This window comes from Strongylocentrotus purpuratus, unplaced genomic scaffold (assembly GCF_000002235.5).
Source record: "Strongylocentrotus purpuratus isolate Spur 01 unplaced genomic scaffold, Spur_5.0 spur5_scaffold_17, whole genome shotgun sequence".
Classification (NCBI taxonomy): domain Eukaryota; kingdom Metazoa; phylum Echinodermata; class Echinoidea; order Camarodonta; family Strongylocentrotidae; genus Strongylocentrotus; species Strongylocentrotus purpuratus.
The window spans coordinates 13,957,423-13,984,770 of NW_022145602.1; the positions used below are offsets into that span (position 1 = coordinate 13,957,423).

General features: G+C 39.3%; 1 protein-coding gene across 1 annotated transcript in view; it reads left to right on the plus strand.

Annotated features, from left to right (window-relative positions):
* The window catches only part of LOC115924910 (fibronectin-like), a 44,640-nt gene extending 21,876 nt beyond the window's left edge, over positions 1-22,764 (plus strand). Inside the window, exons 5-7 of the mRNA XM_030987761.1 lie at positions 11,901-12,167; positions 21,409-21,678; positions 22,368-22,764. Of these exons, the coding sequence (XP_030843621.1) occupies positions 11,901-12,167; positions 21,409-21,678; positions 22,368-22,678 (848 nt within the window). The 3' untranslated portion in view covers positions 22,679-22,764. The remainder of the gene's footprint in view (positions 1-11,900; positions 12,168-21,408; positions 21,679-22,367) is intronic.
* The last annotated feature ends 4,584 nt before the right edge of the window (positions 22,765-27,348 follow it).

A 27,348-nucleotide genomic window follows, 5' to 3' on the forward strand; every position in this document is an offset into this window, starting at 1 on the left:
GGCACAACTACCTGAAGAGAGGACGAACCTGAGTTGTCTTGTCGTCGTCGGTATAAGAGATCATTCTCAAGTACAAAACGAGGGAGTTGCCATAGGAGACGTCGTAGCCGAGGTGATTGCCGTCAAACTTCTCTCACTGTTGGATGACGTACTTCCTTGATGTACTTGATTAAACTCTGAATGTCTTTGTCGTGTTGCTGATGATATTGTAAATCAGCATGATGGCTAGCCAGGATAAAGTTCTCGGGAGCTTTATCAGCCATCGAGTTGGATGACTTTGGAACGGTTGATTCTTGGACTGGTTGAGTGGTAGAGAAACGTGTGTTCACCATACTAACAGGGTGTGTTACATTTTCTGGCATACGTGACATTGCATCAGCGTTTTGATGTGAAGTGCCCTTCTTGTGAGTTATGGTGAAAGAATATGCATTCAACTCAACAATCCATCTTGCTCTCCGTCCTGTCACATCGTCTTGGATAGGTACACTGTTGTAGCCCAACAGAGGGCGATGGTCAGTGAGAATGTTAAATTCTTGGCCCCTAAGATAATGTCTGAAATGGCGGATTGACGAGATAACTGCCCACAGTTCCCTATCGTAGGTAGACCATCTACGCTGGGACTCTGTAAGCTTCCGACTGTAGAAAGCAACCACTCGGTCAGTACCATCTTGCAACTGAGAGAGTACGGCTCCAATAGCATCTTGTGAAGCATCAGTGGCTAAGCTAAACTTGTTGTTGAAGTCTGGGTATGCAAGGATTGGTGGGCTTGTGAGAGACGACTTCAGTTGGTTGAAGGCTTCCTCACAATCATCAGTCCAGATGAATTTCTTGCCTTTATGAGTCAAGTCAGTGAGTGGAGATGCTACTTGAGCAAAACTTGGCATAAACCGACGATAGTAGGAGGCAAGTCCTAGAAATGCTCTCACTTGGGTTGGAGTCTTAGGTTGAGGCCAGGATGAGACTTTCTTGGTGTTGACTGGATCAGGGCGAACTCCAGTAGTACTGATCACATGTCCCAGATAGGTTACTTCCTTTTGAAAGAATTGGCATTTCGAAGGTTTCAGCTTGAGATTGGCTTCTTGGAATCGTTGTAAGACTTCCCTGAGATTGTGTAGGTGATCTTGAAATGTCTTGCCGAGTATAATGCAATCATCTAAGTAGATAAGACATGTCGACCAATGGAGACCATGGAGAACGGCTTCCATTACTCGCTGGAACGTCATTGGCGCGTTGACTAAACCAAATGGCATTACCTTAAACTGATAGAGGCCAGTTCCAGTGGTAAATGCGGTCTTCTCCTTGTCTTTCGGATCCAAAGGGATCTGCCAATAGCCTGAAGATAGGTCAATTACACTGAAGTAGGACGAGGAGGACAAAGCATCGATAGAATCATCCTGTCGTGGAATCGGATGCGAATCCCGTACCGTAACAGCATTCAAAGCTCTGTAGTCAACACAAAACCTGTAAGTCTTGTCCTTCTTTTGCACCATAACGATGGGGCTTGCCCATGGACTAAAACTTTCCTCAATGATGTCTCGAAGAAGTAGCTCATCAACCTGGTTCTGGATCTCGACTCTCATAGTCGGTGAAGTCCTGTATGCCCTTTTACGAGTTGGTGTCTCTGTTGATGTAGTGATGTCATGGTAGGCGAAGTTAGTCTGTCCAATATCCTCGGATGTGCTGCTGAAAACAGAGTATGAATTGAGTAGACTTTCAGCACACTCATACTCGGTCTTGGACAGACTAGAAGTAGGAAGCATCGACGAAGCTTGAAAAGACGAACTTTTCTGTGTGCCAGCTACAATACTGTCGATGATTTCATATTCTTCCTCATCGTCTCCAGTAGTAGAATAGAACTGCCCAAGGGTGGTGTCTGCAGCTAACTGTACTGTCTCAGATGAAGGGTTGATCAGCCTGAGTAAGATGATACCATCTTGCGGTCGAGATAGAGACCTTGCACCTGCTACATGGAGATGTTCATGGATGGAAGGCTCAAAGATTCCATCGTAGTCTTGTGGAATCACATCAGGCTGAGGGGGAATAAGTCGGCCTTGGACATGTACCTCACTCATCCCAGGAAGAGTTGCCTTTCCTATCAGCGAAACATTGCACTTAAGTGGTACTTGATATTGACGACGGTCGACCAGTGGAATACTCACATCAGGCATAGTGAATGTCGTAGTAGATAGAGTGGCATCATGCTTGAACATGAAATCCCAACCAAGGACGAAAGGATGAGTTATGTTCCTTGCAACATTGAACATATGTCTGGTTGTTTTGTTACCAAGATGGATGGTGGGAGAGGTTGTGCCAATGATGTCAATGCCTTCTCTGGTTATCGTTGAAGCCAGAGTTGTCGACTTCTGTAACATACTTCGCTGGCCTTCTGGGATGGAGTAGTAGAAATCCGCACTCATCAGTGATATAAATGAACCACTGTCAATAAAAGCCAAAATATATGAGTTGTCAACGATAGCTGGAATATATGGTGGCAGAGGTGAAGGAGAAGAATGATCATTAACGGCCGAAGTAGATGGAGGATGAGATTTGTTTTCAGTTTGAGTCTGTTTGGTCAAGAGTGGTGAAGTTGATGAGTGACTCTCCTCACCAACTACCAGTAGTTTCCCTGGTCATCGAAACGAACTTGTCTGTGTTGTCTGTGTTGTTCACTGTCCAACTGATGATAGGGGGTATCTCTTGCACCAGATGGGTGGGGGTTGTCAGAACGTGAAGACTGCCAGTTAGCTTGGTTTGAGTATCTTGACTGTTGCGGGCTAGCAGATCTACCATCATCGTATGCATTACGCCTGGGTGGGGTTGACCCGCGAAGTGTGCGATGATGTGAAGGGCTCTGAGTGCGGTGGTGACGTAGGGGGCTGGGCGACCTGAAGCATCGTTGATGTGGTTGGTATGGGCTAGGCGATCGAGATGGTTCGCGCCAATGATCATCTGAATATCGGCGACTCGACCGAGACGGGTGGTCATAAGGACTGGGTGACCTTTGTCCTTGTCCTTGGAGACGACGATCAGAGTATTGAGGTCCTGGTGTAGAGTTGCTTCTCTCCAACTTGAGCTCCAGCTCATCCAACCGTTTCAAGACCTTGTCAAGCGTCGCCGAGGTGGCATCCCTCTTCAGAGAAGTTGACGCTACAGAAAAGTCTGTTGCCACTGATGGTTGTCCCAACCTATTCGCTCTTTCAACTCGCACCGCAACATCCAGCGCCTCATTAAACGACGTTGCCCCCATCTCATGAATTCTGATTTGCAGGGGTTTGTCGATACCGGCGAGAAATCTGCGAAATTTCTCCCCATCTTTTCCTGCAGTGTCATAATTAGGGAAGGCTTCCTCCACTAGTGTCGTAATTGCTGCCGCAAAAACTTCCAAAACCTCATTCTGTTGCCGCTTCCGAGCATCGATACATGACTTGAACGTGGTCAAATAATTAGTATTCCCAAAAACAGCAGAAAGTTTCTTTCTAACCACACTGTACTGTTGTTGTTCTGTGCTCGGCATACTCTCCCAAACTGTGAATGCCGCACCCGCTAGTCTCGATGGGAGGATGAGATGCAGTTTTCTTTCTGTCTGGGGAAGAACTTCAACCGCTACTTCCAGCCTTCGTACCCACTGCCCAAAATTCCTACCGTCTTCTCCAGTGAAGACCTCAGGGAGGTCTAGACGAAATGTACTCATGATACCTAAAATCAGTAATACTTGAAAGTCAGTCTTGAATTGCACGCATTAGCAAACCTGAAATTGCAAGAACACATCTAACCCACTATGAAATGTGTTGAGTCCATACAGGTTTCATACTGAAAAACATGGATCCAGGTGCACCGATTCACTCGGAAATTCCACTAACTTCAAACTATGCATGTAGAAGAATTCGCGAAGGAAGAATTCTTCTGAAGCAGGATGAAAACTAACATTGGCAGGAGCACAGTAGAAACAGCGCCTTTCGAAAAGGGTGAACTAAATTACCTGAAGTAGGAAGCAAATTCACGAAGCAGGGCGTAACTGTATCAATCGAAGCAGGATGAAAAGATAACCAAAACCTTGACTATCAGCCGCCGCTGGATGAAGCTGCCTAAAGCTCTGGGGAAGAAGAGGCCAGAAAAACACCGCTGCCACCAATGTAGGGTTGCGGTTCTAACAATTTCCTAGCTCTCTTAAGTACACAGAGGCAGCCCAGCAGACATGTGGTACGATTGATAACTACTGGCTAACTGACCAGGTTTTAATGTGTAAAAGCATAACAGCATGCTATGGAGCATTCCACATACATTCCATGCAAAGTAGAAGAAACCAATAAATATTCATAAAGTCCCATACAAGTACAAATCAGCATCACAAAGTATTCTTGAATATTCAAACATAAACAAAGGGTATATATTGAATATTCATAGTATATGTAAATTATACTATAAGCTTGACTGCATCAGGTGAACATTGAAACCAATGAGAGAGAGAGAGATAGACAGATGAAAGGATGGTGGATGAAAAGGGTGAATGTGAATGAGGGATGACCTATTAATATGAAAGGGATGAATCATGGATATGAGGGGGAGTTTCAGAAGTTCAAAATAAATCCCTACATTATTCATTACTTGACTGAATGGCAAAGTGATCGCGATCAATATCAATTCATACATATCATGTGCATTATTAGTTAATAACGCTTTCTTTCATACAAGTACTCCCAACAAAGCTCCAAAAGCTTAAATGCATACTATTTCACAAGAATTGATAAAACAATATGAACTAGACTTTAATTCGTCACTTTGACGAATTAGGTGAAACGTATGCTATTTTTTGTATTATAAAAGTGTGCCGATGATGATCTAATGATAATATTCATGAATACCATAATGACGATATTGATGATGATGATTTTTTGGTTTTAAATGACGATGACAATGATTAAAAGTGGAAAAGCGCCCCCTTCAGGCATTCGATAGAGAATTGTTATATGATTAAACTATTAATTTACTAAACAAGCTCAAATTTTCGCCTGATTGCAGAGCCTACCAATCATTGAACTGATATTTCGACGCACTACATACGCAACATAATAAACAAGTCTAGACTGGAATGTAGTATCAATCACCTCCCATAGGCATAAGACGCATATTAAGCAACAATAAAATGACGTCATCAAAATGAATGAATATTGGTAATAATCTTGTGCAGAATACATCAATACATCAATGACGTCTCTAATGACGATGACCATGATTAAAAGTGGTATAGCGCCCCCTTCAGGTATTCGATAGAGAATTTTTATATGATTAAACTATTAATTTACTAAACAAGCTCAAATTTTCGCCTGATTGCAGAGCCTACCAATCATTGAACTGATATTTCGACGCACTACATACGCAACATAATGAACAAGTCTAGACTGGAATGTAGTATCAATCACCTCCCATAGGCAAAAGATGCATATTAAGCAAAAATCTAATGACGTCATCAAAATGAATAAATATTGGTAATAATCTTGTGAAGAATTGTCTCAGCTACAACATATCAAAATTTAGAAGTAAATTGATATTTGCAGAGATACAATCATTTTCCGTAAATATGTTGACGTCATAATATGCAAATTCGTATTTTGAGTTCCAAGGTCAATATGATTATGCAAAAATATACTAATTGGCCAAATGAGACATGAAATCATATCTCCGACTCATACTCTATCTAAATATGAAAACAAAAATGGCAGTCCTTATTCATCCCGATGTACTTTTTATAGGCATGTTTTTGCCCATACCGGTATATGCTTTGTAATACATGAGCTAGCATGCACGGATATTCATCTTCAACGGAAGCTCATTCCGTTATTAATAGTGATAAAGAGATGATTATGGTATCAAATTGTTCAGAAAAATATGAGGAATATCCTGTCAAAAAAAATTGAGCGATAATTATTTTTTGTTCGGCCGTGACGAATGAAAACGCGCAAAAATGTGTGTTTTGCGCGATTTTTTATGAAATGCTTATAATGGCCTGAAACGTATGCAAACCAATTTAAGACGATTTTGAGCAATTTAGAATTTTACGTGCGCACAAACGCGTACGCGCATTTTTGCGCGCATTTATTGACCTGAAATTGACCAGACGGATATTGATCTTAATCCTGATAATTATAAATGAGAAATTCCTTTCCGTTATGAAGATATGATCATAAGTTGATTTTCACAAAATGGCGCCTGGATGACGTCACGATGACTTTTACTCTCTAAAAAGTCACGCAGTTCTAAGTTAGACTAAGATCTATCATCATGGCAAGTTTCATGATAATGGCTTTATTCAGTCTTGAGATATCCTGCGAACAAATTCGAGGAAGAATAATAATAAATAAATAAATAAATAAATAAATAATAATAATAAAAATCTTGACGAAATCAAAAGGTGATACGTATATTTCATACGTATCACCTAATAATTATAATGATACACTCACATGCCAATGCAAGATCTTTTTTTGAGTTTCTTTCTGCCTGAAAAAAACTAATATCCATGTTAAAATTTATTGTTAACATGAATATTTGAAGCGATGCTAGAATTTGAATTTCACCTATCTGTTGAAAATAGGGGAAACTATTATTAACAGTATCTAAACGTTGTTTTGATTTATTCATGATATTTATTAACAGTGTCATGAACAGGGTATAATTAACGGTTAACATAATCATTCATGATCTAAATATTATTTCCATATAATAATATGGTGATCATCAGGGGCGTACGCAGGGGGGGTGTTTTGGGGGTTAAACCCCCCCCCTTTGGTATTTTATGTGTGTAAACCCCCCCCCCAAAAAAAACCTAAAACCCCCCCTTCTTTTTTTTTTTTTTTTTTTTTTTTAATTATTTAAAAAAAAAAAAAAATTATGCCCACGGCTAACCTAAAAAAAGGTGACCTTACCCCCCCCCCAACGAAGACAAATGTCAAATTTTCAAGAACAAAAAAAAAAAAAAAAATTCCGCTTACCCCCCCCCCCCCCCCCCCCCCCCCCCCCCCCTCGTTTCTTCTTCCTCTTTATTTTCTTTCTCTTTGATTTTTTTCAAAGACTGTTGTATCATGAAAGGCAATGCCATGCTTAGTGTGATGTGTGTTGTGGATATTGACAATAACAATGACAATGACAATCATACAACGTTTTTTTAAATTTCTTTAACAGCCCCTTCTGGGGCATGGAAGAAATACAGTTGAATAGTACAAATATAATGTTCAACAAAGATATTCATATAAACAATTAAAAAAAAAAAATTAATCAAATTAAATCGGCCAGATTCTGGAAGGGGGGGGGGGGTACTCAGATTATAGTTGGACGGGGGTGTGCGGCAGAGACCTCCGAACCCATACCCATATCCAAGGGTCCTTTTGCTGTAAATAGGTACCCATGTCTAAGGATTTTTTGGGAAAAATGGACCCATGTCTAAGGATTTCAAACTTCAAATATTACATTTTTTTAAAGCTGTAATAATACACTCCAGCAAATCATATAGAGAGTCAACGCTCATTCGTATTAACCTTTAGCACTGCATTACGCGTTAGTAGGCAGCATTTAGATACATGAATAGTCAATACACTCATAACACACAGGTGGACACAATCATGCCGATGCGGCTGATCAGCAAGTTTGACAGTGAACTCACAATTAGATTTGTTTAATTATTCTTTCTAACATCGGAAAGTTGGAAGAAAATCTATTTTACTGCTATTTAGGTGTCATCAATTGTCACTAAAGTACCGATTTTGAGTGAAATTGATTGAGTTTTGTACAGTGGTGTTTGAAATGTTGAGAATCAATAGCACAGCTTTTAATACACAGCCAGGATATTAATGCACCTTTGTGTGTAATAATAATGGCCAATCATTTTGCATTTTCTCGATAAAATTCTTTATTAGTAAACTGTACCATACTACATGTAGTTTACAAGTAGTTTATACACATAAAGATGAAAACACCATGCAACATAATTATACTGTGCTAGCATCTGTTTTAATTGAAGGAATTTTCCCGTTTTAATTAACGTACCCGTACGTACACGAGCTCTCAAGCGTCGGCTATATAGCTCCCCGCTTGAGCCCCGCTGCTGGCCGGCTGCTGGGCAGAGGGTACGCAGGGTATAGCTGCCGATCATATCATTTTCAGCGTGTGAAGCGCTACAAGTTCCCGGGGGTACGACCCCTATACGGGCGGATACCATACCTAGCGCGCATTATGCCATATGAGTACCCGGTATAGGGCCCATGGGGTCCTGATATATGTGGTACCCCGGGGTCTAGTTGAGTTTACGAGCTACGTACACCTCGTACACTGGAAATGCAATCACCGAAGGATTCTCCAATATTGTTTAGGCCCCGGATTTATTTAGAGATGGGAGAGATGTAGGCATTTACAATGTAGGCTCGAGTATTTAGGAGCAAATCCCAAAATCCCAGAGAAAATGAGGGAGAAAAGAGGGAAAAGAAATAAATGAAAAAAGGGGCCCATGTTTAAGGATTTTTTTTATGAAAAGGGGACCCATGTCTAAGGATCTTTCCTGAAAAAGTCACCCTTCCGAGCGGCACATCCCCGTATACCCAATATACGTGAGTACCCCCCCCCCCCCCCGGGCTTGTACCATGCATTATATGTCGCAATTATGGTTATGGACAAGTTACAACCCAGGTAGTCATTCGTTTACGGTAAGCCTCCCGATATTCTCGTAATGTCATTTATTTTAATAAAATATAGCTTTCAGTGCACTTGTATTTTTTATGTGAAATCTCAATATTTGATAAATTATCGCATCAGTTTCTGGGTGCGTGCGTATCATGAATATTGATGATACCACATGACGTATATATACACCTAAAGTACCACAAGTGTCAATACTTTAAATGTAATAATGCATATTGGTGACAGCCTTTAAACGAAATAATTTTGATTGACATGATTGACACCTCCCAGTTACCCACCGGATAAAAATCTCCTTAAAAAAAAAATCATTCGGTTAAACATAGAGAAATCGTTGTTAAAAATTCTAAGAGTTTATTACAATATGAACTACGTAGACGGCTGGTTGTTCAGATAATATTGTAAACAACTGATTGCATTTTTAAACAGGTCGTATTATTTTTAAACAACCCTTTTAATGAGATCACGATTCGACGTACTCCTAAATAAAAATAAAAATCTCTGTTGCATCAAAATAAAAATATACGTTCATTGTATGTTATTGACAGAAGTAATATACATCGGACATTATACTTGAGCACAAAAGGGTTATCTATAGAAGAAGGTGGACAACATTATAAGAGAAAGAATAACGATTTCTCTTTTATTTATACAAAAATTAACAGCATAAATACCCTTACAAAAACAGAAGAAATCTTGAAGAGAGAGAGACAAGAAAAATGTGAAAAGGACCGAACAAATAAAAATAAATAAATAATAGGATTCTAGAGCGGAAGATGATAGGGAAAACGTAATAGTTTGGTAGTATTGGCAAATATTGACAATAATAGTTTGTAAGTAAATTGACAAAGTATATACAAACAAAAACGACACAAAATATTTGAAAGCATTTTAGAACTACCGGTATATAGAATGATTATACGAAAAGAGTTATGTATGAGGCCTATCTACATCTATGTTACGTAAGAGGAACAGTGAACTTGGCCAAAGGTCGAGTTCGTTGTCATGGTTATAAACTCGAACAATAGAAGGGCGGATTATGAGGTACTAGGGTGCTTGCCGTCATGAGATTTCTTCAGGGCGAGCGCGGATTACGCTGCTCCCAATGAAGTACCAGCAGTATCAGAATTTCATGTGAAAGAAAAATGGACATGCTTATGAAGAAAAAAAACGATTATAATGAATAATTTGAAAGTACAACAAACAGGAGCAATTGATAATGTTAGTTTATATTTTGCACGATTGGAGAAATAAAGTATCTTGAATCGTAATCTTGAATCTTGTGCAAGAGTATTTTTTATAATTTTTATAATTCATTGCTTTCCTTTCATTATTCATCACCCTCCCCATCTAAATAATGATAATAATAATATGATGATGATGATTATAATGATAATAATAAGCCGGAGAAACACTAGCGTACGGGGGAGGGGGGGGCACGGGGCAGAATGCGGATAGGGAGGCAGACTGCACCCATAATGGGTGGCCAGTGAAGAAACAAAAGAGAGAGTGGAAAGAAAAGAGAGAGAAAGAGAAGAGAGGGAGGAAAAGAGATGAACAGGAGCAAGAGAAAATATTTTCTTTGGAGAGGGCTTTATACCAAGTTCAAAGAAACAAATAATATTTAAAACCTTCCGTAAAATGTGTTTTGCCTCTATGAGTTAAATGACAATGGAATAGCATAGTCTCCAAACAAGAATTCATGAATCAACACATTGGCTTTATGGCCAGCACGCAATTGTTTATACCGGCGAGAGAGAAAAAAAACCACTAGTCTTTATTTCCATTAATTGCTGGAGAATTAAATTTGAATGGGGCTCCCATAACCCGTGTGTCTAGATTGACACCTCCAAGTTACCTCCCCGAAAAAAATCTATTTTTTAAAAATTCATTCGGTTATATATACACAGATAAAACGTAATTGTTTAAAATGCTAACAGTTCATTACAATACAACAACTTGTTTAATTTTTTAAACAGGTCTTATTACTTGTAAACAACCCTTTTAAACGGTGTTTTTATTGTGCATAATGATCCATTCCAAATATACAGAGGACAGTGCTAATTAGACACGAACTCAAGCTAAGCTAAATAACTTAGTTTAGCCGCAGAGGGAGCTAAACAAGTATGACAAATCTTTCAATGGGTTGAAAATTAATCACGGTTTTTCTGGCTTGAAAAAGACGTCACGGTCTTCGGACACACACAATGCAGCTTTTCGTAGGCAAATCGTGCATCCGGGATTAACTCAATCGGCTTTGATGCATGCGCTCTCTGGTTAAAAAGCTGCAGCTTCTCGCACATGAGAATTAATCCAAGGCACCTAAATGAACACACACATAGGTGGAGGCATATCATAGATGCAGTGGCATTCATCTTGTTTCACTTTATAATTTCCATGTTTTCCACAATAGTTTATGTATGTACTTTGTCTTATGAAGTTTTCTGAACTGCTTCTTTCATAATTGTATGTATGTTGTTAAATGCCTTAAGCATCCCTTGGAATGGATATATGTACACGTTAGAAACGTTTTTATTATTATTGTTGATTGTTTAGTTATCATAATTGATAGTAGTAGTAGAAGTAGTTGTAGAAGTAGTAGTAGTAGAAGTAGTAGTAGAAGTTGAAATTATTTTATTGACTCTTTCAACTTCTTTTCAGGATATGAGAGTTCAATCAAATACATAAATATATCAAGGTATATGTGTAATATAAAATGATATGAATTTTGTTTTATTTTAAACTGCAGTATAAAAATAGATAATACTTACAAAAATATATTACAATATATTACAAGCTGTAAAAGTTTTATAGGAAAGTTATAAACATAAAAAAGTGATACTAAACTGTACATGTAGAACATATTACAAGTCAAGCTGTGAAGGTGGCTTAATTAAACTACTTAAACTACTTGATATTACTTCCTTTACATACATACATATCTATGTCTGAGTCATGAGCTCTTTAGTTCAATAGTTAGAGAAAAATGCTGCACTAGTATACGGATTACTTCCTTTTCTTTTTATTGTTGTTATTATTTCTGTTACTGTCGCAGTGAGCTTTAACCTCATCCTGAGAGAGGAGACAGACCAGGTCTACCCTGGGGCCAACCTGAAGGCATGTAACCCTATAGAAGTCATGTTTCTATTAAACAATATATTGACAATAAAACTTGCTTCTTGAATCTGAATCTTGAATCCTGAACCTTCCAACAGGTCAATACGACAACAACGAGCCCTACGTCTCCAGCACCAGCAACACCAATCTTCAAGTCAACTGGCTGGATGCTGCCACCAACGGTCAGCAAGTGTGTCTGAAGGAACTCTGCAGCAACCTACGAGGTGACACACCCATGTGTCTCCCAACCAACCAGACGTGCCCGCTGTTCTACACCTTCGAGGGGCTGGTACCCGGCAGGAGATACGTGGTCTACGTGGAATACAATGACGGGACAGTGGAGGATGTCATTTTCACGCAAACAAGTAAAGCTTCATTCAGATATGACCTTCAATACTGCAGCAAATAAGAGCTCAGTGAATATGCGCAGGATCTTTGTTTCACTCAGTTGCCATTCATTTACAAGTAAAAAAGACCCTGGCGTTGTTTTTAATGCGGCAGTTTACCGCCTTATATCCGAACTAGCCTTAAAGATACTATGTCCCTTTTGCAGCCAACATCAGATTCTGTAGAACTTTGCATGAATTATGAATATGTCATGTAAGTCCTATCTGTCAAATTTAAACTTTAGCAGTGTCCTCAGGCCTTAGATTAAGCAGCCAGGAGCAAGGGGCAATTTCCTAAGAGCAGATAATGACAACTAATTACACAAGTTAAATAAGTTCAAAGATACAATGTTAATTTCATAATGTGAATAGATCCAGATCTACGATCAATTTAATTACTTTTTAATCTTAACAAGATCAACAGGAAAGATTGATTAAGAACATCAACTTGCACATTAAACAGTATTTTAAAGTAACTAAAAATATTGATGAGCAAATGAATAAATAAATTGACAATTTCACAAACATCGAAAGTCATAAACACAAACCTTCCGCCACACTCTCGGCAGTAGGAGCAAATTTGAAGAATTAACTTTTTAATTGTTGTATAACCAAAGAAATAAGAAGAAAACTGACCAAATATTCGTACTAAAAATCGTACATGTAAAAATGTCCTTAGACATCGACAGCTGAAGTTGCGTAACGTGCGTTCTCGAAACCAAAATCGTTCCTTGCACAAACACTCTCGCCATACCGCGAAAGGTCCTTGGTGGGAAGCCAGCAGGCTGGGAGTTTGCCAACGAGACCAATGCACCTTCGGAGATTTGCAGCGCGCAAATTTATCGGGACTCGAAAAGTTAGCGGGTGGAAGCTTGCCGGCTAGCTTTTTTCCAAAACAAGGTTAGGTCGGCTGCTGGCGAAATGAGAGTAACTATGATCGAGAACATCGTAGGTGTTCTTAACTTATCAATAAGAGAATTCTAAATTCTATTTGAGATGAAATAATAAACTAGACCTACAAACAAACCTCAAAAGATCTCTAATGACTATTTGAATGCTTGTTTATTTCTTCATTTGACGATTTGTTTTCTTGATCCTTCGATACATTTGTATGTACGTACGTGGGTGCGCCACAGCACCATCTAGCGATCGCATGATCTGAACGTGAGTAGATCTACATACGTACGTGCGCTAGCCTCTAGTAACAAAGGGCGCATTTTCACGGAAACACTTGCGCCTTATTAAAGCATACATAAGAAGCTAGTAGAGAGCTCGTGCGCGGCAAACTGTTCGTGATTCATGTATTTTTTCTGTTCTAATAATTTATGGGCGCATTTTCACGGCAAACACTTGCAACTTGCCGTCTAGTTTTGGATGATTATGGGCGAAATTGGTGGTTTATGAGCGCAAATTTGCGCCCTGCACCCGCTTAATCGAAGGCTTGAGTGTCCTAATATTCAAATTATGCAAGGAAACTTGTTTACTTGCTAGACTTCACTGTCAGACACTATTGAGTGACTGACTGGCATTTTGTCTTCTTTGGTAATAACATACATAAAATGAGCTATAAAGGGAACATGAGCATATGTCTACATCAATACCCACTTCTTGTATTGGCCAAAATTAAACTGATTGAATATTTGCGCAGCATAAAACGTACAACCATTCGGTACAATGGTCTGAAACCAGACTGTTGCTTACTGGCTCTATAGCTCTTAAGTCGATTCGACAACTAATAGTCGTTATTTTGCCACTTAAAGACATTTTCAAGCCTCCTTTTTTGTTAGGGAAGTTCTAAATTAGTATTATCTTTCAAAGGCTGTTGGAATATAACCTTTTCTTTTTTTTGGCTTGCAAATGGGACATAGTTCCTTTAACAAATTAGTAAGGGTTACTGATCACCTGCAAAAATGATTTGTGTACAGCTAGAATGTATAAAATCAACCTCATTAGACTTTATCTGTAGATTAACAGTTAATTTGTATTAAGAAAGTAAAGGATGTCATGAAACACGTCATGCAAGGAACCTAGGACCCCTGTTACACATACGTCTGAAAGTGGACTGAGGCCGGCCCCGGAGTCGGCTCGACGTATGTGTAACACCAACTTTTTTCGAAAAGCCGGACTGAGGCCAGGTGGACTCAGTCCACCTCGGGATGTGGTTTGAGGCCGGCCTCAGTCCCGCAATCGGTATGTGTAACACCAAAAGTGGACTCGGGCCGGCTTATAAGCGGAAGTGACGTAACCTGTATTCTTTGTTTTTATCATTCTATCACTCTCTCTTTCTGTCTTTCCTTATGTTATTCTTTGTTTTTATCATTCTATCACTTTCTCTTTCTGTCTTTCCTTATGTGAAATGTTTTTATCATTCTATCCTTTTTTCTTTCTGTCTTTCCTTATGTTATTCTTTGTTTTTATCATTCTATCGCTTTCTCTTTCTGTCTTTCCTTATGTTATTCTTTGTTTCTTCCTTCTATAACCTTCTCTTTCTGTCTTTCCTTATGTTATTCTTTGTGTTTATCATTCTATCACTTTCTCTTTCTGTCTTTCCTTATGTTATTCTTTGTTTCTTCCTTCTTTCATCTTCTCTTATGTTATTCTTTGTTTTTATCATTCTATCACTCTCTTTTTCTGTCTTTCCTTATCTTATTCTTTGTTTTTATCATTCTATCACTTTCTCTTTCTGTCTTTCCTTATGTTATTCTTTGTTTCTCCCTTCTATTACCTTCTCTTATGTTATTCTTTGTTTTTATCATTCTATCACTTTCTCTTTCTGTCTTTCTGGAGTCCGCCCCAACATCAGCTCGTGAAAAGGCGACGTGAGGCCGGCCTATGTGTAGACGCAAAATTGCGGGCCCGAGATCATGTGTAACAGGGGTTTGATGATCTCGAGGCGGCTTCAAATTGCCGGTGTGAGGCCGCCTCCGGGGCCCGCTTTAAAAGCCGACGCATGTGTAACAGGGGTCTAGGTCTGACTTAGGTTCTGTAAGCCCCCTATTCTATATGAGAGCGTACATGCACATGTGTCGACTAGTGTACTTCCCAAGTCATTTTTTGTATTTACTGACAATATATTAAAGTGATATTTGTAGCTGATATTGTGAATAGAGTGCAGGGATGCCAACTGTTACAGTTTTGCCGTATTTGTTCCGGTTTTATTGCTCTTGTTACGGCGTTACGGTAAACAACCAAATGTTACGGGAAACGATAAATAAGTACATTATAGCATTTATAGTAGGTCCATGATCATAGCGTATGCCGCCTATCCATACACATTGCCTCCGTACACAGCGCTGCATGTCGCGCACGCATTTACTCAAAAGTTCACTGAATTTGACTACACTGGATGGGCATTTTCGCCCTCTACACGCTAATTGTGCACATGGTCCGTCCACCGCCATCTTGTTTAATTCCGAAACAACGTGGCTGCCGTCATTATTGTTTTGATATTAGTATGCTTACGCCCGGTTGTGCATTTTTGGGGGAGCATGATGGTGGACGATCATGTGCGCAGTGATTCAAGCAGGCGCATTGCAAGTGCGCTACAGTGCGTGATGTTCATGAACGGCGGGCCTAGCGGCCTGGGCTGGTACAGGCGTTACGGTGTGCGTGTGGTGTTCATTAGTGTGTAGGATACAAGTTCTGCCATTTTGACTGTGGATTAGGATTTGCTGTTCGACGCTTGAACGAGATGTTTTCTTCCTGAATATTATGATGGATTCACTGAAAAGAGCAAGTACTCGAGGAAGAGATCCTATGACTGCAAACAGATTTTTAAAAAACGTTTTGATGCACATCTTTATTTTGAACTTAAGAATGGTAGGTTCGAAATGCAGTAAGAGTAAATGGATGCTTGGGTACATTTTGCGCGAAAAATATGCTGCGTTGTCTTGCATTCCGGAAAGACCCCCATTTGTTACGGACAAATGAGGTAAATGTTACTGACAACAATCCTTTAGGGTTGGCATCTCTGAGAGTGTAGCGCTATGGAACTCTGTACATCAACACTATAATGTGTTTTGGTGATCGGTACACTTTTAATTAACATAAATTTAGTTCTGGTCATGGAAGTGCACTGTGAGGAAAACTGTGTAGAAGCTATAGAGAAAGGTTGATTATGTTGTACATAAGAACTGGTGTATACTATGGGGCTTTGGGATTAGCAAAATGATATGAAATTGATTCAGTCTTGCTGATAGTCATATACACTCAACATTGGAATGTGTGGGACTACACAAACATGTGGCATGAAAGATGAGTCAAATCACTTCTGAATCAGCTATATCTTGTCATATTTTGAATATAATGGCAATTTAAGAGCAATTAATGCTTTTCAGGAGACATTTTTTAAAATGTAATTGTTCCACACTATTAACATAAAAAGAACTAGACTTTAATTCGTCACTTTGACAAATTAGGTGATACGTAAGCTATTTTTGTATCATAAAAGTGTGCCGATGATGATCTAATGATAATATTCATGAATACCATAAAGACGATATTGATGATATTAATTTTTTGGTTTTAAATGACGATGACCATGATTAAAAGTGGTATAGCGCCCCCTTCAGGTATTCGATAGAGAACTGTTATATGATTAAATTATTAATTTACTAAACAAGCTCAAATTTTCGCCTGATTGCAGAGCCTACCAATCATCGAACTGATATTTTGACGCACTACATACGCAACATAATGAACAAGTCAAGACTGGAATGTAGTATCAATCACCTCCCATAGGCATAAGACGCATATTAAGCAAAAACTAATGACGTCATCAAAATGAATAAATATTGGTAATAATCTTGTGAAGAATTGTCTCAGCTACAACATATCAAAATTTAGAGGAAAATTGATCAATATTTGCAGAGATACGATCATTTCCGTAAATATGTTGACGTCATAATATGCAAATTCGTATTTTGAGTTCCAAGGTCAATATGATTGTGTAAAAATATACTTAATGGCCAAATGAGACATGAAATCATATCTCCGACTCATACTCTATCTAAATATGAAAAAAGAAATGGCAATCCTTATTCATCCCGATGTACTTTTTATAGGGATGTTTTTGCCCATATATGCTATGTAATACATGAGCTAGCACGCACGGATATTTATCTTCAACGGACGCTCATTCCGTTATTAATAGTGATAAAGAGATGAACATGGTATCAAATTGTTCAGAAAAATATGAGGAATATCCCTTCAAAAAAATTGAGGGGTAATTATTTTTCGTTCGGCCGTGACGAACGAAAACGCGCAAAAATGCCTGTTTTGCGCTTGAAATGCTTATAATGGCCTGAAACGTATACAAACAAAATTTAAGACGATTTTGAGCAATTTTTGCGCGCATTTATTGACCTGAAATTGACCGGACGGATATTGACCTTTTTCATGATAAATATGAATGAGAAATTCCTTTCCGTTATGAAGATATGATCATAAGTTGATTTTCACAAAATGGCACCTGGATGACTTCACGATAACTTTGACATATAGTCTCAGCTACAACATCTCCCATAGGGATTACACGAAAAAAGTAATTGATGAAGTGAAAATAGGGTACCATAATAATAAAGTAAATAGGGTTGTTTTATACATTATTTGCGAATCTACGTGTTTTAATAATCAAAGGAGATGGTACAGTGAAAGGTCAAAACAAAAAAAAGAGTGAAGAAAAAAATTGTTGGAGACACCCGGACTCGAACCAGGGATCTCGACGTTGGAAGTCAAGTGCATTCAGGGGCGTCGCCAAAGGGGGGGTGTGGGGGGTGCGACACCCCTCCACCTGTCAGGATATTGTCGGTAAAATTGCGCTGCTGTCAGGAAAAAAGAGAAAAGGGGGAGGGAAAAAAAGAGAGGGAAAGGGAAAGAAAAGAAAAAAGAAAAGGAAAAGAAAAAAGAAAAAGAGGGAGAAGAGGAAAGAAAGAAAAAGAAATAAAAGGAAGAAAAGGAAAAAAAGAAAAAAGAGAAAGGAAAACAAAAGAAACGGGGGTGAAGAGAGGAGAGAGGGGGGAGGTAAGAGCCTGAGAAAGGAGGAGTGGGAGTAAAAGTAAGGGGGGGTTGTGGGTGGAGTCGTCTCGTCAAGGAAGCAAGAAAGACATGGGTACTATATTGCTGTGTCGGGTCAGCTGTGTCAGTATTTTTGCTCGATCCTCGTGTACTATATCAATACAGAAGTTTGAAGTCGGTGAGATGTATATTGTTTTTTTCCCTATGAACTGTGACTTTTTATCCGCTGTGACGACTTCGAGAGTGACTACAACTACAATACTTGTATTTTCTCGAAGTTTCACTTTATTATAATATCAGCTAAAGAAATCAGAGGTTTAAAATTTTCGGGGAAACTAAGGAAACGTCAAGGAAACGTCAAAGCTTCCGCGCTTCGCGCTAAAGGGGGAAATTGAATTCAGACAATTAGGGTTTATTAAGAGTCGAAAACGGTAAAACGAATCTCTCTTTTCTCTAATGAAACATCAAAACTTCCGCGTTTTGCGCGGGAGGGGGAAATTTCATTCAGACAAGGATTAAGACTCGAGAACAGTAGGCCGACACCGAATCGTCTGCTTTTTCTCATAATTTATGAAACGTCTAAAGCTTCCGCGATTCGCGCAGAGGGGGGGGGGGGGGAAACTGAATTCAGATAAGGATTAAGAGTCGAGAACAGTACGACGAATCGTCTTCCTTTCTCTCATAATTTAAGGAAACGTCTAAGCTTTTCACGCTGGAAGGGGGAAACTGAGTTCAGACAAGGATTAAGAGTCGAAAATGGTACAACGAATCGTCTTCTTTCTCTAATAATTTAAGGAAACGTCAAAGCTTCCGCGCTTTGCGCTAAAGGGGGAAATTGAATTCAGACAATTAGGGTTTATTAAGAGTCGAAAACGGTAAAACGAATCGTCTTCTTTCTCTAATAATCTAATTAAACGTCAAAACTTCCGCGTTTTGCGCGGGAGGGGGAAATTTCATTCATACAAGGATTAAGAGTCGAGAACAGTACACCGAATCCTCTGCTTTTTCTCATAATTTATGAAACGTCTAAAGCTTCCGGGCTTCGCGCGGGAGGGGGAGAAACTAAATTCAGACAAGGATTAAGAGTCTAGCACGGTTCAACGAATCCTCTACTTTCTAATAATTCAATGAAACGCCAAAAATTCTGCGCTTCGCGCGGGAGGGGCAGAACTGAATTCAGATAAGGATTAACATCGAGAACGGTATAGCAAATCATCTACATTTCATAATAATTTAATGAAACGTCAAAGCTTTCGCGCGGGAGGGGGGGGGGGGGGGGGGGGGGGGGGGAGGGGGACTTCATTTAGACAAGGATTAACAGGATTCTTCTAAGAGTCGAGCACGGTTCAACGAATCGTCTACTTTCTAATAATTCAATGAAACGCCAATAATTTTCCTAATAATTTAAGGAAACGTCTAAGCTTCCACGCTTCGTGCGGGAGGCCTAATGAGCGCGCTTTGCGCGCTCTCTAAGTGATTCGCTTGCTCACTACGGCCCCTCCCTAAAATAAGATCCTAGCTCCGCACCTGCATTAAAATATATAGCTTTGATGCTGACTAAGTTGACGAAATATTCGTATATTTATGTCGTCGAGGAAAATGATCAATTGCGCATACGCAATTACTATAGATGGTCCATAGGAAAAATAATTTAGCCTTCGGCCCCGGGTTTATAGGGTTAAATTTGTAGATATTGGGACATTTAATTTTGTTGGTAATTGGTGGCTAGTTTTGTCGGTAATCATTGGCCTCTACACCCCCCCACTGAAAAAGGTCTAGCGACGCCCCTGAGTGCGTTACCAATATACCAAAACAATTCCAATAGCGAGTACACGTAAATGGGAAATGGAATTCTCAAATCCTACTTTGCAAGTGAACTATGAGCATAATCCAAGCACCTGATCGAAAAATAACTTGTGATAGCTTATTGTCTCAGCTACAACATACTCAAAGCTCAGCGAAAACAACAGATATTTTGCTCGCGAAAGACAGGAATGTAGAATCCGGTTTTGAGAAAAAGTCATGTCCCATAGAGAATACACGCAAAATGTGAAAAATTGACATGCCTCCTTTAATCGCAAAAATACGCCATGATGCCTTTGTCAAAATGAAAAATTGTTGTCACTACATTTGTAGGAAATTGTCTCAGCTAGGACATATTAAAATTTGGAAGAAAAACGATCAATATCTACAGAGATACAATCAATTTTCCAAAAATATGCTGACGTCATAATATGCAAATTGAAATTTTGAGTTTGGAGGCCATTATGATGTCGTCATGAGTTAATTGAGGGTCAAATGAGACATGAAATCATATCTCCAACTCATAATCTATCCAAATATAAAAATATATTGGGAGTTCCCATCCATTCTGAAGAGTTACAATGAAATTTTTCTAGGCATGTTTTTGCCCGTGTATTGTGGATAAAGATAACGCAGATCCACGTGCTGTCAACTTTGACGGACGCTCATTGCGTTATTAAAAGGTGAACAAATTATCAAAATGCTTGGAAAAATGTACCAAATATGATGACAGAAAAAATTCGGCGATTCTATGTTACAAAATGCCAGTACGTGCGCGCATGCGCGTGTGCAAGATTTTGTTATCAAATGCTCCATATGGCCAAAAAATTGGGATGATTTAGAGCATTTTTAATTTTTGCGCGCGCGTAAACGCGCGGACAAACGCGTACATGCGCATTTCCGCACGTTTATTGACCTGAAATTGACCGGACGGATATTGATCTTAATCATGATAAATATGAATGAAAAATTACTTTCTGTTATGAAGATATGATCATAAGTTGATTTTCACAAAATGGCGCCTGGATGACGTCACGATGACTTTGAGTCTTTGAAAAGTCACGCAGTTCTAAGTTAGACTAAGATCTATCATCATTGAAAGTTTCATGACAATGGCTTGATTCAATCTTGAGATATCCTGCGAACAAAATCGAGGAAGAATAATAAGAATACTAGGAATACAAATCTTGACGAAATCAATAGGTGATACGTAGACTTCGTACGTATCACCTAATGAAAAAGATCACACTTGCATGTGCAATATTCTCTGAACAATATGGAGGTCTTGGGGTTTATGTCCATAATGGGTAAAAAGTAAATTGCAGGCTTTTGGTATTACAGCAAGAGAAATTAGCATTAAATGTGAGTTGAAAATCATTTTGGATATGTTATTTCTTTCCAGAACCGAACCCTCCAGAGTCCCTCAGCGCTACTGCTCTTGGTTCCGATGAGATTAGAGTCCTCCTCTCCCCACCCCAGGGAGAGTTTGACGGTTACGAGCTCTCCTTCTCTCCTTCCACTGGCGGTCCCATCTTGCTCGAACCAGACACGCGGGAGCATCTCCTGGACAACCTCCAAAGTGATACTACGTACAACATCCAGGTGTTTGCTTATAGTGGAGGCAATGGACAACGGCTAGAGGGTGATGCGATCTCAACAACAGCCACTACTGGTGAGAATGAAATTCATACCTATTAACTCTTTGAAGTTGATCAATAACAAAAACCAGATATATATATGTATATCATCAGGATACATCAAGCTATTCCCTATTAAACATGCATTAACATGTACTAGGTATTTAAAAACAGGGTGTATAATAGATGATTTTTTTTCTTTATCATTAAAGCTTAAAAGTATAATGATAAAGCTTAAAATATAATGATATTGATATGTTGTCATTATATCCAACGATTAATAGAAAATATTTTAAACTTGTACTGGTCATCATCTTATATTCTGAGTACCGTAGCACAGTGCTAATCAGGCATAAGGTCAGGTTTGCAATAAAAGATGTTGTGGTCCATTCGATAAGTTTCTGCACCACAAGGTACATGGTTCAAATCCCTGTCACGGCACCAAAGATGTCCTTTGGCAAGTCTTTCATCTACATTTGCCACGCTCCACACAGGCAAGGTGAATGGGTACCTGTAAGGAATTAATTCCCAAGAATGCTTGAGTGCTGTAATGGCAGCCGTGCTAAAGCAATTAAGGGTCATAACAACGGAGCGCCAGGAGTGGCAATGTGGCAGACATGGGTGCTATATAAGACTCCTCTGTTAATGCTATTTGGGTGAAATGGTACAAAATACAGGTTACTCTAATATGTATCATCCATTGATCTCACCGTACATTTTCTAGATGAAGAAATTCTTGTTGCTACAAACATCAAGACCAATCAGATCATCGTCTTGTGGTCAGCGGAGATGCTTGATGTCAACTCCTTTCAGACTTTCAGACTCTCGTACTCCTCGATGGAGTCTGATTCAATCCTCATCCCCAAAGACGCCATGTCTACCAGCAATGAGTACGGCCATTCAGTCACAGACCTAGTACCAGGAGATCTTGTCACGTTCAACCTTGAGACTGTCACGTTAAGTGGCCAGGCTACTTTAGTAGACACCATCGTCCGCCGAACAAGTGAGTTCAATACAAAAAAAACACCAAAATAGTCTATTTTTTCTTCATACATGTAGCTATTCAGTTTGTATAAAAACTTATCAAAAGTATCAAATTTGTGTGTGTTTATGAAAGAAAAGTACTTTGATTGTATTGGTCAATACATAAAATAACATTGTAGTCCGGCAGCCATCTCGATATACCTTGTTTTAGGGTCTATAGTTTTTTTTTTTTTGGATTATAGTTCCTTAGACCATCAATTTGAAGAATCCGATTGCTGACACTCTGTCAGCATTGAGCAATTTGTGATATGTGACGTCATACAAAATGCCCGCCAAATCCCCTTTTTAACCCAAATTAATGATATAAAAAGTGTTAACAGCATATTAATACATTAAATGGCAGTCAAATATCTTGATTTTTTTTCAAGAATCATCACTAAATAAAAATTGTGATGTTGTAAGATCACATATGATATGTAAATTTGCATAATTCAGAATGGCGCCCTCTATAGACACATTAACTTGCATAGTTCAAAATGATGGCCAAATACCAATTTCTAACATGAGATTATCATATGTCATGAGTCAGATGCACTGGATACAGTGAGTAAAAATTGTGCTGCACATTTATTTTTTATTTTGTAATTTAATACTCAAAGAAAACACGATTGAATTTTATGCTCTCTGTCCCATAGATATGAGGTGGCATATGGTGATAAATGCCCGTTTTCAGTGACAGCGTTAATAAACTGGATTTGTATTCTAAGGTACTAGATTCTTTTATATGAACCTAAAAATGACGAACTACCAATACGATACAGGACTATATCCGTTTATAAGTTTGCTTCAAAATCTTGAAATTTGTTTAAAAGCCCTCTAGAGTGTTGGGAAACCTAAAATATTCCTTGCGGAAGAGGGGGTCATTTAACACTTAATTCTGCAAAAATATTCAAAACAAATGTGTTCGAAGTGAGGTCGTGACTGTAAGGCGTGCTTCCACACACATGTTTGCAAATGAGCTCTCTTAACATTGTCTACAAACGCTTCAGTAGTTTGAGGTAGTGAGGCAAGGTTTGGGGTATTTGTAGCTCCTAGTCTTCGGACCCTTGATAGCTACACATTGATACGAGCCTCTGACATTGAGCTGGTTGTTGACTGTCCATAACATGAAGCAAAGCATTGAGTAGGTTGAGTGATGACATATGACCATGCTGCATCAACATTGCCAACTGAGTCCTAAGGGAGTCGAATCTTCTGCTTCATCTCTTTCAGCATTGTACCCTATCCAATGCCAAAGTATGCCCCAAGAGTGTCGCATCCCGTCAACGCATGTCCTGCCAACATCGATGGAATGATATCTCCTACCTTGTCTACATTGGCAGGAACATCAATAACAGTTTGATCTGTTACGGGCGTCTCCATGGTCATTGGCGTTTTATTAGTCCGTCATGTAGATAATGATGCAAAAGTAGTATGTAGACGTCTGTGTCATCCACTAGGACCCTAACATACCTCTTCTTATTAGCAGCGATTCAAATCGCTTGCTGTACTATGATGTTGCCTGCTTCTTCATAATTATGTTGCGGACAGACCTGTCCTTGGCATGACATCACTGCCTGGAATCACTTCAGCAGAAACCTCATCTTGACGGTAATGACCAGCTTGTGCTTTTGCCTATTTCTGAGCTCCCAATCATCCTGCAGACTCGCGCATATATGATGTCGATCAACTGTAGTTTGTTGTCATGAAAAGATAGTGAAGTTAGCAACACTAGAGACATGTTTAAACACATCAAGTCACTGACCAAGAATACACCCAAACTTATATGTCTTGAAGGATGAAAATGGGAACATTTTAACAGAGGATGAAGATATAAAGGCAAGGCTTGGGGACAGTTGACCCCAAATAAAATTCAAACTGTTTTTTTTCTTCATATTCGATACCAGTGATTTACAAATGTTGCTGAATTGACATGATTTTCCTGGGTTTTTTTCTTCACTTTTTAGTAAATTATTATTTGTTAAGCGTATGTTAGAAAATGACATATCCCTAAATTCTCAGTCAAGCAAAAAATATGCTTATTTAAAAGCCTACATGTCAGGGTCCGCGGAACGGCAGGGGCTCAGGGGATTCGAGCCCCCCTCACTTTTTGTATAAAGTATGCTAAAGAGAACTAGAAAAAAAGAAAGAAAGTGACCTGAGGCGAAATGAGGTATCAAAATATGCTCATCTGACAGTTATTAAATGCCTAAAACACCTGAGCTTCCGGGGGCTGTGCCCCTTGAACCCCACCTAGGGCCCTAAGGCAGGCCCATGCATGGATGCTCATCTGACAATTATTAGCTGCCTACAGCTTCCGGGGCCCTGCCCCCTTGACCCTACGCCAATTTGCGCTCTCTTCCTGATCGTAAATACTTTACCCCCCCCCCCCCACCCCCGCTTTAAAAAATGTTCCGCGGGGCCTGCATGTAACATGTATGAGTGGTGGTGATGCAGATAATTTTTCTGCCCCTCTAAGTGTTTTTGCTCCTTATGCCACTGCCAACACTTATAACAAGAACATCAGAAGAACTACTAAAACTCCTTAAAAAAGAGTGAAGGATGCAAGTGAATAATTTGGACCCTACCTCAATGTGAAAAAGACCAAGATCATGATTGGTGGAAATTAACTACATGCAACAGAGCATGGTGGTTGATGGAGAAGAAGTTGATCAAGTGCACAAGTTTATATAATGTTCTCGGGTCAATGATTGTCAAGGAGGGTGGAAGCTTGGTAGATATCAACTTAGAGACAACTGGCCATGGCTTAAACATCGGCCTCAACACTGTCAAACATCTGGAAGGACAGGAACCTCACCTTGGCCACTAAGATCTGTGTAATGAAGGCATTGTTTTTCCAAGTAGGAACTCTATTGCTGCGAGACATGGGCATTAGGAAAGGCAGACAGGGGAGTAATATCTGCCTTTGAAATGTGGTGTTGGAGGAAGCTACTTGGGATATCATGAAGAGATTACATCACCAATGGACACAATTAATGTCCATCATCGGAGATCAACCGCCACTTGCTACCAGCATTTAAAGGACAAGCTACAATAGTTTGGTCACGTTAGCAGAAGATCAGGAGACAACCTTGACAAATTATCATTCAAGGTACCTTTGAAGGAACACGTAACAAAGGAAGACTCAAGCTCAGATGGAGTGACGACCTTAGGGAAATCACTAGCCACCCTCTTAATACTAAATACACTCTACAGGAGACAGATGCCGATCGAAAGGGCTCATCAAACGGGTCACAATGATGAGCCATGATCTATATGACAACGACGACGACGAACAGTGAGAGATAGTTTCTTGGAGGGCAGCAGTGATGCGGGACTCAGTTGGAAGACTTTCGACCCGTTGTGACTTCTAGATACTCTTGGATCTGTCAAACACCAAGCAAACATCATTTTCATCTACAGTAGAGCACAACCATCAATGACTGTACATGGTTGTTCCAGTGTCTCATGCCTGGCTGGCATCTCAACTTTTGTCAAATTCTATAAGTCCGCCTTTGACATTAGAGTGCTCGTTTCCAGAATCATCAAAGAGTGCTGATGGGACTGGTGAAAGCTCTTATGACAAAATGTCCTTGACATTGACCTCTCTTGAACTTGCCTGCAGTCCTATTACTTTGGAGTAGATCAACTTTCTATAGACTTTCGTACCCCAACATTAATTGACTTCTTCATGGCTGCCATGGTTTGAACTTTCTTGGAAATTGTGTCATAGAATCCACCAGGTAATTTCTTTTGAAACTCATGCATCTGTCTAGTACAGATGTCAACTGCTTTATCCACATTCACTGACGTTGGAGCAATGCTGGTCTAAATAAAGCCTATCAATGGAATAATAATGTGTGCCGTAAAACCACTTCTCACCGATTTGATGAAAAGTGAATTCTTTCATAGCCATTTTTGTTTCTTGACATATGTAGGGTAGGTGTAGGGAATTGGAGATCGTAGGTAATGGGAGACCACCAAGCTTGAACCCATCACTGTCTGTCCGTGTTGGCTCCAATATTGCTATAGCGCCATATGTGGCCTATAACAACACTACTGCATATATCCAATTTATTTCGAAGACTGCAATGTGTTCTCTCTCCAAGAAAATTGGCAAAATTGACCAAGATAAGCAATTTTGATTTAAAATTTTGCTCTGATATAAAAACTCAATTTTCACTTAATGTTGTGGTGTATGCAGATATTTAGGGGTGGCTCTTAAAAAATTGTTTTAAAAGGAAGTTTATGAAGTGTGCCAACCATCACAGAAAACTTATGGCCATCGTGTGTTGTGAATGGGTGTTGCAATGCACATTATGAATGGTGTCTGATCAGAAATGTGTGTAGGCAATGGGGGACACCAGGTCCAAGATGGGGGCCTACTTTCTCCCAGTTGTCCATTTCATGTTGAAAGGCACTATCATGAGATATATTTGGTTGTTTGTGTCACCATTCTAATTTGAATGCATTTCATTTTAAGAAGTTGTTTCTATGCTGTGAGTTTGATCCACGTTAAAGTCACATTGCCAGAACATTATTCTGAAAGTATTTAAACATAATTTAGAGCACCTTTATTACTGTAAACAAAAAACTACAGAAATATTTTGGGCCACATTGTCTTAAAATCGTTTCAAAATTACAGTAAGTTCATTGGCTCCATGTATCTCTTTCAAAAAGTG